Source organism: Saimiri boliviensis, chromosome 3 (genome assembly GCF_048565385.1).
Source record: "Saimiri boliviensis isolate mSaiBol1 chromosome 3, mSaiBol1.pri, whole genome shotgun sequence".
Lineage (NCBI taxonomy): Eukaryota > Metazoa > Chordata > Mammalia > Primates > Cebidae > Saimiri > Saimiri boliviensis.
The window spans coordinates 25,735,469-25,749,072 of NC_133451.1; the positions used below are offsets into that span (position 1 = coordinate 25,735,469).

At 36.0% G+C, this 13,604-nt stretch overlaps 1 protein-coding gene across 2 annotated transcripts in view; it reads left to right on the top strand.

Moving 5' to 3' along the window:
* The window catches only part of TBC1D19 (TBC1 domain family member 19), a 164,775-nt gene that overhangs the window by 119,523 nt on the left and 31,648 nt on the right, over positions 1-13,604 (top strand). For both annotated transcript variants that reach the window (XM_003927498.4, XM_074395976.1), the window contains 2 exons: positions 3,372-3,456; positions 5,448-5,492. In XM_003927498.4, the coding sequence (XP_003927547.1) occupies positions 3,372-3,456; positions 5,448-5,492 (130 nt within the window). The remainder of the gene's footprint in view (positions 1-3,371; positions 3,457-5,447; positions 5,493-13,604) is intronic.

Consider the following 13,604-nt stretch of genomic DNA (forward strand, 5'->3'; position numbering starts at 1 on the left):
ATTCTTCACCCACTTTTTGATAGGGTTGTTTGTTTTTTTCTTGTAAATTTGTTTAAGTTTTTTGTAGATTAAGAAAGAGAATATCATATTACAAATACAAAACCAGATAAGAACAGTATTTTTGCTTAGAATGAGGAACAATTTGTAACAAATTATTAGAACTGTAGAAATTCAGGTCTTTTTCTTCTGAGATCTTATTAAGCAGTTTACCAGAAATGCATACAAAGAAATGCTTTCTGATTACAAGCTGATTTAACTTTCCTTGCCTAGGACACTCTGTGTCTCCCAGCAACTTCCAGCACTCACAGAGCATCATGGTAAATCAACCTCTGCTGGTTACTCACTCCTCAGTTGTATAGGCTGGTTCCTTCTCTCTCTTTTTTCTTTCCCCAATATCCTAGAATGCCTCAGGTTTCAGTTCTTGGTCTTTTCTCTAGTTACACTCACCCACTTGATGATTTCACCAAGCTCACCTACTTTGTGGCTTTCAGTATCATCTACATGTTGATACCTCCGAAATTTATATCTTCAGTTTAAACCTTTCTTCTGTACTCCATACCAGTATCTCCAATTACCTATTCAATTTTTTTTCCATTTAGATGTCTTGCAGACATCTCAAACTTAGCATGTTGAAAATGAACTCATGATCTCACTCCCAAAACTGTTCTGCCTACCACTTTCCCTGTCTCAATTAAAGATGTTCCACCTGCTGAGATCAAACATCCTTCTACTTTCATCTTCCACATGTTGACTCTCCTTGACTCCTGTCTTTCTCTCAAATATTACATCAATCTATTCATAACTCCTTTTGCCCTGCCTTCACAATGTATTTAGAACCTGACCACTTTTTCCTACTTTCTCTGTGTTGTATGATGGGTTCCCAGAGAAGCCAATTTAGATGGAGATGAGCATGCCAAAGGTTTACTGGGGAGTCCTCTTGGAATCAACACATGTAGAAGTGCAGTGAATTAAGGATTGAGCATAAGGAAAAGTCTAGCTGCAATACAGTTTAAATGAAACCCTCAGCCAATGGTGCAGAGCGTTATGAAGATGGGATAAACTGTCAGACCCATCCTGAGCTGGGGAGAAGTTCAGAGCTTTTTCCCTTGCATCATCTTCATTAGATGTAGGCCATTTCAGGAAAAGTATGTAACCTGGATATTTGAGCAAAATAGCTTTCTTCAACTTAGATAGTCAGTGAAAAGAGCTGGCTGCTGAGGACTATCTGCTACAGCTCTACCAGCTGCTATAGTATGTCCTTCATTCCTAGAGGAGGATCTCTGGGTGGCGTGTCGTACATCCAGCATACGCTGCTGCCGTCTTAGTGCAAACCACTGTCAGTAGTCTCCTAATAAGTCTCCTGGAATGCTCTTGCACACATATTCACGTGCTAAGTTTCTCAACTCCATTCAAGTCTTTTATTAGAAGACGCCTTTTCAAGGAAGCCTACTCTGAACAGCGTCTTTAAAATGACAGCTGCTCTTTCTCTGTTCCCCTTTATCTTGTTTCCATAGCACTTGCGACCTTATATAGAATATAATGTAATTATTTATTATTTTTGCTATTTGTTACACATACATTCTGTTCCATCATAATTAAACTCCATAAAGAGGTATTTTATTTGTTCCTTTCCTTTTATGTATTCTAAACACAAGGAACTTAGAACAATGCTTGGTGCATAGTAGAGACAGAAGAAGAGTATTAGTGAACTGATGAAAAAATAATCTGAGAAAGTCATCCAGAATGAAACAGGAGGGATGAAAGTAAATAAAAGGCATTGCAGGTTGAATACGTGTAGGTAAATCTTACAGCTCATAGGAGTTAGGAAGAAGTAAATAGAGAAACTGTGGGAGAGGCATCATTCAATTAAAAATGCCCAAAGCATTTGACCAGACAGGTGGTCCAGTTTTTGGAATTTAAATAACTAAAGTTGTACATATTTAGCCATAAGGAAATTCACTGTAGTGTTGTTTGTAGTTGGGGAAAAGTGGAAATAATGAAATGTTAAACAACAATACAGGTTAAATAAATTATGTTCTTTCATACAGTGAAATATTCTGTAACATAAAAATGTGTAGGAAATATTTATTTTATAATAGTGAAAGAAAACTATATATAATCCTGTTTGGCTTGAAAAAAATTGTATGAGTATGTTAAAAAGCAGTCTGAGAGGAGGTACATCAAATTATTAAGACTGACGGGATTATGACTGTTTCCCCCTTTTTTGATTATCTGTATTTCTTTATTTTAAAAATTAATTTCAATTTTTAAAAAATAGAGATGGGGTTTCACTATGTTGCCTAGGCTGATCTTGAACTCCTGGGCTTCAGTGATCCTCCTGCCTTGGCCTCCCAAAGTGCTGGAATTATAGATATGAGCTACCAAGCCCAGCTAATAATCCATATTCCTAAATTAATCATAAACATGTACCACTTATATAGTCACTTAAAATATAATAAAAATAAAGCAGTGGCAGTGGTCAGTACACATTCTACCACTGAACCTGACTGATGCCCAATCTCCATTACCTATCCTTTTACCAAAGCTGAGTCTCCTTTCTTGTGTCTTGGACACAAAAGGGTTTTTCCTCTCCCTTCATTCCTGCTGCTAGTTCAGCCCTGACTCTATGCCCCTGTTCTGCCTTTCCAGTCATCTTGAATTCTTATCTTGGTAATTTTTTTAGAATCCTAGGTCTTCTAATACCAAGACCCAGATTTCCTATCACTAATGGCCTTACAGGGTCTTGGGCTCCTGCTCCCAGATTCCATTCTGGTGTCCTCAATCTAGTACCTCCTAATGGACATCCTTGATCCTGACTTTATACCCTGTCTATTTTCATCTCTACATAGAGTTGACAAACTCTACCCTACTGGTCAAGACAACTAGATTCAATGCTTTATTAGGCAACGCTTTATTGTTCTATTGCTGCCGCCATCCCTTCTAAGTGCCACGAGTTGCCTTCCCTCCCACCCTGACATGCCCAACTGCCTGATGCATCCCAGCATGAGTCAAGTTCTTTTCCTGCACTTCCCAAATTGCTCCCTGCCACAATACTTACTCAGGGTCTTCCCCATACATTTTTCATCTGTTAAATTTCCCCCAGGTGTTCCTCTTGTCCAGATAGAAAACACAAGAGAAGAATCAACAGTTAGTTAGTGACTTGCATTTTCTGAGGTAGCAAACAGTGAGAATTCTTTGGAAGAACTTGGCATCCCACTGTAATGCTTACCAAAGGCGTACCAATAAAGGACACTCTTCCCACCTTAAGGCACGGTACTTGAACTTGAAGGATCCCTGCTGAGTAGGAAATAATGAATTACCTGGTTTTATAATGGTGCTTAATTACTATTTTTTTCCAATGTTATATTCAGGTATTACTTTGTTTTTCCCGGGATACATCTGTGTTGAGTCACTTTGCATACAACAGTGCCTCGCCACCAAAATCATATATAAGAGGTAAATTTTTAATCATTTTAAGAAAGTATTATTTAAGACTTATGTCATCATGCCAAGAATGTTTGTTTTATTTTCTGGAGATATTGGTGTTGCCAAACTATTATAAATTACTTAAGATTTCTCTCAGATGACTGTAATCATCCTTTGTCTTCCCTGTGTGCTCTCCCCTTTATTGCTGTTTTTGTGCCGTATCTGTTTTTTCTTTCAATGAGTTTATAACACAAATTTCCTTTTTCTACTTTTTTTAAACCATCTATATTTCTTCTCTCAAAATGCTCCACCACACTTAAAACTTTGATATAATTTATATGCTTTTAGCTCTCTAATTTCTAGTTTAAGCCTTTTTCTCCCTTTTTATCACCAGCTGCTTATAAAATATCAATATCATGCCATCATCTGAAGATAGAATTAACTTCAGCTGAATGTGCTTCCCAACTTTTTATTATATTATTATTAAATGGTGAACACCCAACACTGAAAGTTCAAACTTCGTTGTGTATGGTCATTCTGCCGTTTCCATGAAGAAAGAAACTTGTTTCTCCTGTATCTCTCATGTCTGAACTATCTGCCTGATTGCTCCAGCTTCTACCCTAGGAGAGGCCGTATAACCTTGTGCTGGAGTTGGACTACCCCTAACTTAAGGTTTTCTTAGTTCCATTGCTTCTAAATTAAATTTGTGGAAACCTTTTGTTTGTTTCTCTAAGTCATCTGTTGAAAAACTGATTGTACACTTAATTATCTACTGAGCTCACCTCTAAACTCAGCCAGGATTTTAAGGCCTTTGACCAGTTGACACTGTCTTAACCTAACTAACTTTGCTTCCCTGATTATTCTACAATACCCCATGTTCATTCTAGCCTCCCTATAGTCCCTGCATATGGAAGGCTTCCCACTCTTCCACCTTCAAAATCACAGGTCCCTGAAGAACTAGCCCGTACCTCATCATGTCCACCAACCCATCATCCATTTCTCTCTCCTCTGAACCTCTAAACACTTAAAGGCTGTGCTAGAAAAGTTAGCAAATATAGCCTAATGTTTCATGGTTTATTCTGGACTACAACAACATGGTTGAAGGAACATACATGTATATTTTCTGTTTACCTCTCAGCACCTATCCCAGTAATCAATTTTATCTACTTACCTACCTACCTATTTTTCATGATTCCATTCTCTTCTTGCTGACAAGATCAATCCTTTTTGTCACCACCCTAACCTGAACTGCTCAAACTTCTTATTCTTCATTTAACCTCTGCCACCACCCCAGCAAGAATAAAAAGAACATTTTTAACTAGAAATATTACTTTAATGCCCAGTACCAAAATGCAAGTGACTTTTCAATAAACTCAAAACTGTTAGTAAAACTGTCAAGATAAAAGCTATTTAAAGATATTCAGTGGATGGTGGAAAAAACTGAGAACTTTAAGAGAGTTTTGAAGGAAAGATACTTTTTAAAGCTCTTAAATAGTTGATTATTGTGAATATACTTTACTTTTCTAGGACAATTCTGATTTCAAATATTCAACCCCATTCTCAAATCACGTGAACTGTTTTGGTATTCAGAAAATTACGACCACCATACAGCTAGTCATTTAATTTTTAGCTTTCAGCACATTCCATAAAAATGTAAACACAGTATTACAAAGCTTAAGACTTGCTTTAATAAATATATTAGACTTATTTATAATTAGCAAAACAATTTTATGCATAATAAATACCTATTAAGTGCTTAAGGAGCTTAAAAGTATTTGTTCTTTTGGTTGTTTTGTATCACTTCTGTTGTGTTTAGGTTCGTGTTAACTTTAATTGATGAAAGGATTTGCTAAATGTCAAAAGATTGGCTGATAAATTTTTAAGTTAATTCCACATCATGAAATGACATATCAGCTTATAGTAGTTTTTAAAATTCCAGTTAGTACATTCACAAAATAAATTGATTTTTAAAGATTTATTTACTTAACCATATTGAAATCCTCTATGGTTTTCTCTTACAGGAAAACTAGGACTGGAAGAATACGCTGTCTTTTACCCACCAAATGGTAAGAGTAATGCTATTGCTTCCTCTAGTGGGAAGTGGGAAAATTACAACTTTTACAATACAAATGTGACTTTCTTATTCTCTCTCCAATGGATAATCATTTATTATCTAAAATAAACCTTCCATAGAATGTATAATTTAATGAAATCGTCCACATTTGTGGTAAGTTTGTGCTAAATTATGCATACTCTCTCTGATTCTCCCTGGGACCAATAGTAAATTTGTGAAAAAGCTGAGCATACTTAGATCTAAGTCCAAAGCACTTAGTTTTCCTGTGAAGAACACTAACTAGTCCAAGGAGGACCTTCCTTTTAGGTTTATTGGAGCTGGGCTTTACTCAGTTGAGTGGATTGTCTTGTATTACACCTTACTGTTCTCATAATTTGACCAGTGTGGTATTTCTGAAATAAAAAAGATTATTAAAAGGTATCACTGAAATAATTCATTTTGATGTTATAAAGTGATCAAATGTATAATGACCTTATTAGACATTAAATATTATTTTGAGATTACTAGACAGGTTTAAAGATATGCTTCTTGGAAAAGCAATATATAGCAGTCTTTATGATAATAATAAGTTATATCCCAAAGAAGTTCTTTTACTCCAGCAGAGTTAAGAACATGGATTTTGTAATCCAGCAGACCTGGGCTCAGATACCAGTTCTGCCAGCTTACCCAATGTCCTTGGGTAAGTTACATGACTTCTCTGAACTTCAGATTCATCATACCATGTGGATAATAAATTAAATGAGATATGGTGTATAAAACCATACAGTGCCTGACATGTAGTGAGTGCTCAGAAAATGTAGCTGTTATGAGTGTGTTTAACTTTGCTGACTGCTACATCTGAAACTCATACATGGCTTTGGCGTTCATGGTACTGTTCTCTCTGTGTGTCTCTCAATATGGAGTCTAAGTTTCTTTCATGGGCCATCTACCTTTCTCTCTCTTTTACTGTCTCACTCTTGTTCTGCTCCTCTCTTTTCTCACTTTTACCTAGGAGGTGCCATTTGCTTTTATGATTCTATCTGTTGTTAATTACTCTAAAATATCTGCAGTTCTGACCTCTCTCATAATTGCCTCAAGCTTAATATGTCCCAGCATGAACTCACTATTTTATCTTCCTATGCCCACCCCCCAAAATAAAAAAATGAAACTAAATTAAAAAACAAAGTCCAAAACCCACCTATTTCTCTCTCAGTTAATTGAATTATCATCTTTCTAGTAACTCAAGGTCATCCTAGATTTCTCTCTACCTTGTCCCCACCTCATCTAATTAAGTCACCAGGGCCTTCTAATTTTATCTTCCAAATACATTTGGAATACATCATTACTGCCTTGTCTCCTTTCAGTTCTTACTATCTCTAGCTTGTTAATTGCAACAACTACCTAACTGGTCCCTCTTCCCACAGTCTTTTTAATTTTGCTGTCTTTTACACTGCTTACTTAGTTTTACATCTAGAGTGAAAATCTACAAATTGCTACTTTTCTCAAAGTGTTCTTAATGGCTTCCCATCTCTTAAAAAGTAATATTCAAGCTTCTCAGCATGACATATGAGGACCCCTTGAGTCTAATCCCTATGCAGTCTACCTCCTAGCTTCATTTCTCACCATTTCCCGTCTCATTTTGGAATCACAGCAATATCAAACTATGTATCATTTATACCCACAGCTACATACTCTCATGAAAGCACTGTGCTGCTTCCTGTCTCATCACTTCTCATGTTCCCATGCTTAGAATAGCCCATCTAACCTTTCTTCACCTGGCTGTCATCAAGCTCAGTTCAGGCATGATCCTCTTTCAGGAAGCTTTCCCCGAATCCCCAGGTTAGGCTAAGGGCCCTTCCTCTAGATTCCCTTAGTACCTGGTGTAAAATCTTTGGTATCCCTGGCTATATTACCTTGATATTTTTTGTTTATACTTTATCTCCTCCTCTTAATTACAAGCTTCTTGTAGTCCAGAACTGTATCATTCATTTTTGTTTCTTCAGTATCTAGCATGTAATAGGACTGTAATGAATATTTATTTGAACTCAATTAGAGGTTTGTTAATTTTAACTTTATGTATTACCATTATTTTATCTATTACCCCAGAAACTTACTGTTAAAGTAACTTTTTATATTTATCTAAGAAGCAAGAAATGAGAACAAATAAAATAGCCTAAAGAGGTGACTAGCCCAAATAGATGTCCGTGGACTCAAGTTCCTTCTCTCTATTCATGAAAGAGTTTTTTCAACTTAGTTTAGAATATATTAGCTTTTACTTAGCACATATGTCTAACAAATTGATTAACTCTTTTTTATGCCCCCTGCAAAAATAGAAGCATGGAAAGAAGCTGATGTAGATACGAAAAATGACCAACAACAGTGAGAAGTAAAAAGGGGACTTCACAAAGGAAAATACGAGAGCTATAAAACGGCATGCTAGGCCACTCCAGCAAATCAGTTTGGGACCATTTTATGTAAAAGCCGATAATGCTGTGCCTTTAAGAAGGTATCACTAGGTTGCAGCATATTATAATTTAACATCTTTATAATGAGCTCAAGACACCAAAAAAAAAAAAAAAAAGAAAAAAAAAAACTTACTCTAGTGATCATTGTTAACAGTACTTGTAGCAGCAGCAGCAAACATTTTCCAAGCAGTAGTATACCCCAGGCAGTGTGTTAAGTATATGACATGTATTAATTCATTAAGTCCTTACAAGAACCTATGAGGAGGGTACTAATATTATCCCTATTTTCAGATAAAGAAACTGAGGCATAGAATGTTAACGTGCCCAACAGGTGAGTGACAAAGCCAGGCTTTGAATCCAAGCTGTCTGGCTTCAGAAGCAACATTCTTATCAGGTTGCCCTACTGCCACGGAAGATGTTGCTGAGCTCATTATAGTGTATTTGGGAAGAAGGAAAAGTAGTTAATATAATGACAAAGTAAAGGGTGTATATAATAGGTTCTAGAAAGATTTTCATCCAGAATGAAAACTGTTTAATCCTTAATGAGATGAGCCCACAGCTGTTAATAAGTTTAATTCTACAGAATCATTTCTCCTCTCAGGTTGTTTTAGAACTTGCCAGAATCAAGGAGGACTCTTGTCTCTGGGCAATGATTCAGAAGGTGCTGAACAAGAAGAAACAAAGACCAGTCAATCTACTGTCCCTCTTTTTTTTTTTTTTTTTTTTTTAACTCAAGGCAATACTTAGCAGCATTTTTATACTACCCATCCTGTTTTGAACTTCTGCCAAAGATAGGATTACTTTGAAATCTTAAGGACACCTCTATCACTACTACCACCAAACTGGCCCAGCTTTCTTGGTCTTGGGGACTACATGTAGAGGTTGGCCTGCAGCTCTCCAACACACTCTCAGTCCCTGACCAGGCCAGTGATTATGGGTGGCAGAGGGGGAGGGTGCAGAGGTTTTCTCACCACTATCCTCAACATGCCTGTGATTATTTTCCCTGGGATGAAAATGGCAGGCGATGGTGGCATCAGACATTTTGCTTTTTCACTGCATTTGAAGCATCACCAGTGGACAGATTTCCTCTAGTAGATTCACTAAATAGCTAGTAAGCAAAATTTCTGAATGGAGGGAGATTTCTCACAAGAATTTTGTAAGCTTTTTGTATCTTTTATTATTCAACACATACAAATTGTCCTTTATTCATTTAAGTATTTATTTAGCCTAACTCACGGTCGTAAGAGGGTGATCCATAGTAAATGATACAAATAAAGTACCTGCTGCCAAGGAGCTTACATTCTGGTAAGGGGAACATAAAATCAATCAATCATCAATCAATCAACAAAGGATGAATGAGTGAAAGTAATTTCAGAGAGTAATGAAATAAACAATGAAAGGGAGCAGAAATTGTAGGAAGTTGGGATGGGCATAGCCATTTTAGATTAAGTAGTCAGGAAAGGTGCCTCTGAGGAGGTGGAATATGAACAGAGACAGACTATATGGAGTAAGCTATGCAAATAAATAGAATGTTCCAGAAGAGAGTACACAGCATGTCTGAAGACAGCAATAAGCTTGATGATCTGAAGCTCACGAAGATGGCCACTGTGACTGGAAATCATGAGCAAAGCATAGACTGATACAAAGTGAGGTACAAGAGGTAGATAGAGCTAGGTCAGTTAGGGAGATAGTTGATTTAAAGTCTTGTCTAGTAAGTCCAATGTCTGGGCTTCCTCAGGGAGTTTATATTAACTTTTTTTCCTGTGAATAGGTTATACTTTCTTATTTCTTCACACACTAGTAATTTTTTTTAATTTTGAAAATGGAATATTTTGAATATTTGACTGTGGTATCACTGGAAATGAGAGTCTCCCTGTGGTATCACTGGAAATGAGAGTCTCCCCAAGAATTCATTGTTGTTGCTTGTTGTAGGTTCTAGGTGTTTGTTTCATGACTTTTCTAAATTATTTTTATAAAGATTGTATTTTTTGTCCTGTATGCTCACTGAAGTCTTTATTCTACTAGAGTAACAGTTAGCTAGTGATTTGACAGAGATTTTGTCAAACATCTAAAACCAAAAATTAAAAACACTCTCCCAGTCTTTGCAGATTGGATGAGAATTGGGGCACTCCTTCAAGGCTTAGCCAGGCCTCAGAAGTAACTGGAACTATAGGCACTCACCACCATGTTTGGCTTATTCTTTTTTGTATTTTTTTGTATGGACAGCATTTTACCATGTTGCCAGGCTGGTCTCAAATACCTGGGCTTGAGCAATCTGCCCACCTCAGCTTCCTAAATTTCTGGAATTACAAGCGTGAACCACCATGCCCAGCCCCAATTAATATTTCTAAATGATCATCCTTTCTACTGTATAGAATAAAAATGTCACTAGAATGTAAGCTCCAAGAGAAAAAGGACCTTACTAGTTTTAGTGACCAACATATCTAGCACCTAGAATCATGCACGGCATAAAGTCTGTGCTCAGTAAACATTATTGAATAAGTGAGGGAATGAATAATAGAATGAACATAGAATACAGAGGAATAAGAATAGAAGCAAGGAAACCAGATTTGTAGGAAAAATACACATATATCTGACTTAATTACAAGTGTTAAACAACCATCATAAATTTGTTAATACCATTTGTTTCCTACGTGACAGAAGAAAACAATTAATTGCCAGTGAATATTGGGTAGGGGAGCTTCAGGTCTTTAGAGCAGTAATTCTCAACCAGGGGCAGTTCTCCCAACACACACACACACACACACACACACACACACACACACACACACACACCAGTCTGAAGACATTTTTGGTTGTCAGCCAGGGGAGAGGGATGCTAATAAACAACCTACAGTACACTGGACAGCCCCTTTCAACAAAGATTAGATGAGACTCTTAGAAGAAAAATAATCAAACTATATCATCTTAAATTTTGCAAGTGTCAAATTAATAAATAGCAATGTAGTTTGTCATCCATATTAAATAAATTTAAAATATCTCATATCCTAAAATTCATTTGAGATATAACTTTAGACATAAATGGAAAAACCTCATTAAAATTTTAAAGTAAGATTTTCAGATTGATATTTAAATATGGTTATATTCCAATGTTTTGTGGAATTTTAACTACTAAGATAAAGTAACAAAACCATAATGTGACATTCTAATTCAGAAAGATAATGGAAATAACTAGAAAACAATTTAATCATTGTGCTAATCTCTATTCTTACTGACCTCTCAGCTACATGTGGAATGAGAATAAACAGAGGAAATAATTATTTCAACAAATGAATTAAATAAACTGTACTAAGTAATAATGTGCTTTCCACTGGGGTGAAGTTGAAGTGAATCAGATGTTCAAGTTATGGTACAACAATAAATGCTATGTATTAATAGAGACACTGAGGAAATGAAGAGAAAATATTTAATAAGTGGAAAGCATGTTAACATTTGGGGTATTTTCTGAGTCATATTTACTATTTATATCTCATCTAGTTCAAGATTTATTTTAGTTGACAATGTTTGCCATTCTGAGCTTTGTCAAAGGCCTGTAAATTATCACTTTATAAAGTTATTCACATTGAGTGGAATAGGCAGTTAACATTTTAGACTTTCATCAGGTGCATAAGGAAAGGCTAGAATCTGAAAATAATTACTCATAGCAGACTTGTAGAAGAACTCGGAGCCCAGATACCAGATGTGCCCCAAGCATCCTGATGCCTGTTGGAAACACGCTCTTGGGTGGTAGCCAGGTGAATGAAACTTGACCCTTAAAAGGCTGAAGTGATGAGAGGCAAAGGAAAGGATTTTGAAAAACTAGCCAAGAACATGACAACCTCTAAGATCAAAGAAATGTTCTAAGTGGTATGTACCCTACAGTGTTAATGGATTCTTCACTGCTTCTTACTCCTCCGGATTTTGTTTGCCAGCATCTGACTTGTCCTTCAACAAAGCAGACGGTGTAGCCTTTTTTGGATCCTTAAGCTGGGGCTAATCTTGGCTAAGCTGAAGTGTACCTTTATCTCATACTGACCAAAAAAAAAAAAAAAAAAAAAAAAAGATTTTCTTAGGTTTAAGCCTGTACTTAAATGTGGCACTTTCCCTTCTGAGAGCACAAAATAGCTATGGGTTATTGAGCATCTGCTGTGTACTAAACACTACACTGGTACACTTTAAATAAATTAACTCCATCATACAACCCAATGAAGTTGATCTTTTTATCTCTATTTGTAGACATGAAAAACATGGTTTCAGCAAGGGTTTGTAACTTGGCCAGAGTCACACAGGACTCAAATTCATGTCTGTATGATTTCATTGGTCATTTATTCTTTCATCATTGAGTTATCAAGAGCCTTCTGTCCTATATTTTAATTTTATATTTTAATATTTTATTTATAAGCCTTGGTTATGTTTATAAATGCTCAAATTTCCATCAATAACAACATTTACTGAGCATGTCACTTGTAGAAGACACTGTGCTGGATGCTGAAGATAATACACAGTACGAAATATACTTCTTTCTTCAATAGCTTGTAGCCTAGCTACGTAAAGAGCAGCTCTAGATTTCAGGAGTTGGGGGAAATGTAGTAAAAGTCATGAAATCTGACTCGTCTTAATACTTGCATCCCTTTTTGCTGCTTAGTAGTTCACTAATTCATTTATTGTAAGCTTCGTTATTGAAAGTGCCTTGTCCTGACTAGGGTATTCTTACACTTACCAGATCCTTAATAAATACTTTTATAAAATGAAAATAATAATAATAATAATAATAATAATAAGGTCTTCATTTCTGACTACCTTAACCACTTGAAATATTTCTGCAGTGCGGTGGCTTAAAAGAGGAAGGCAAAAGTGTTTTTTAAGACCGTAAGGTTTTTAGATATTAGCAATCTGCTTTGAGATTTAGTATTTAGAAACGTATAATATGTACTTACACTTTTATAAGGCATCAAAATATGCCTCTATTTATTAACTTAATTTTTTGGAGTTTTTCTTTCACATATCAACATGTTTCCTGTAGCAAAGACAAACTTTGTAATTATTTGCTAAGAGTTTGTACTTAGTAAGGGAAATAACATGAAACTGCAGACGGGCGAGGAAGGTAAAAAAAGATGGGTGCTCACAAGAAGAAAAAGAGACTCAACCACAGAATATAGAGAAAGACTTGAAGAAGAAAGATGTTTGTTGAGCTCTCCTTCTAGATGTTCCCTGGAACTGAAGCTGGTGGCTCTAGGGTCATTGGGAATATTGACCTTCTGGTTTTTAATTTTTTTAGTTTCTAGAAGGCAAAGGACCTTTAAGTTGTTAAAGAATCTTACTATTATAAAATCTTTATAGGCACTTTTTTTCTTCAAGTCTCACAAATTTTTCTGCATTTACTCTAGTCTTAATTGTTAGCATCTAATTTTAGAGTTAGATGATACATCAGAGGCAATCTTAGTCCCCTTGCGTGTCAAGCAGGTTACTGAAGCTCAGGAGGTTTGATGACGTTTCTAAGGTTATCCAGCTGGTTTGTGTTAAGCCCATGATGGAACTTTGATCTCCTAACTAGAGACCAATACTTCTCTTGCTGCTCCTGTACTCAGCATTGACTCATCTCTTCATTCTGCAAATATATATATCATCAATTATGTACATAGCACCATGAGTTGTATATG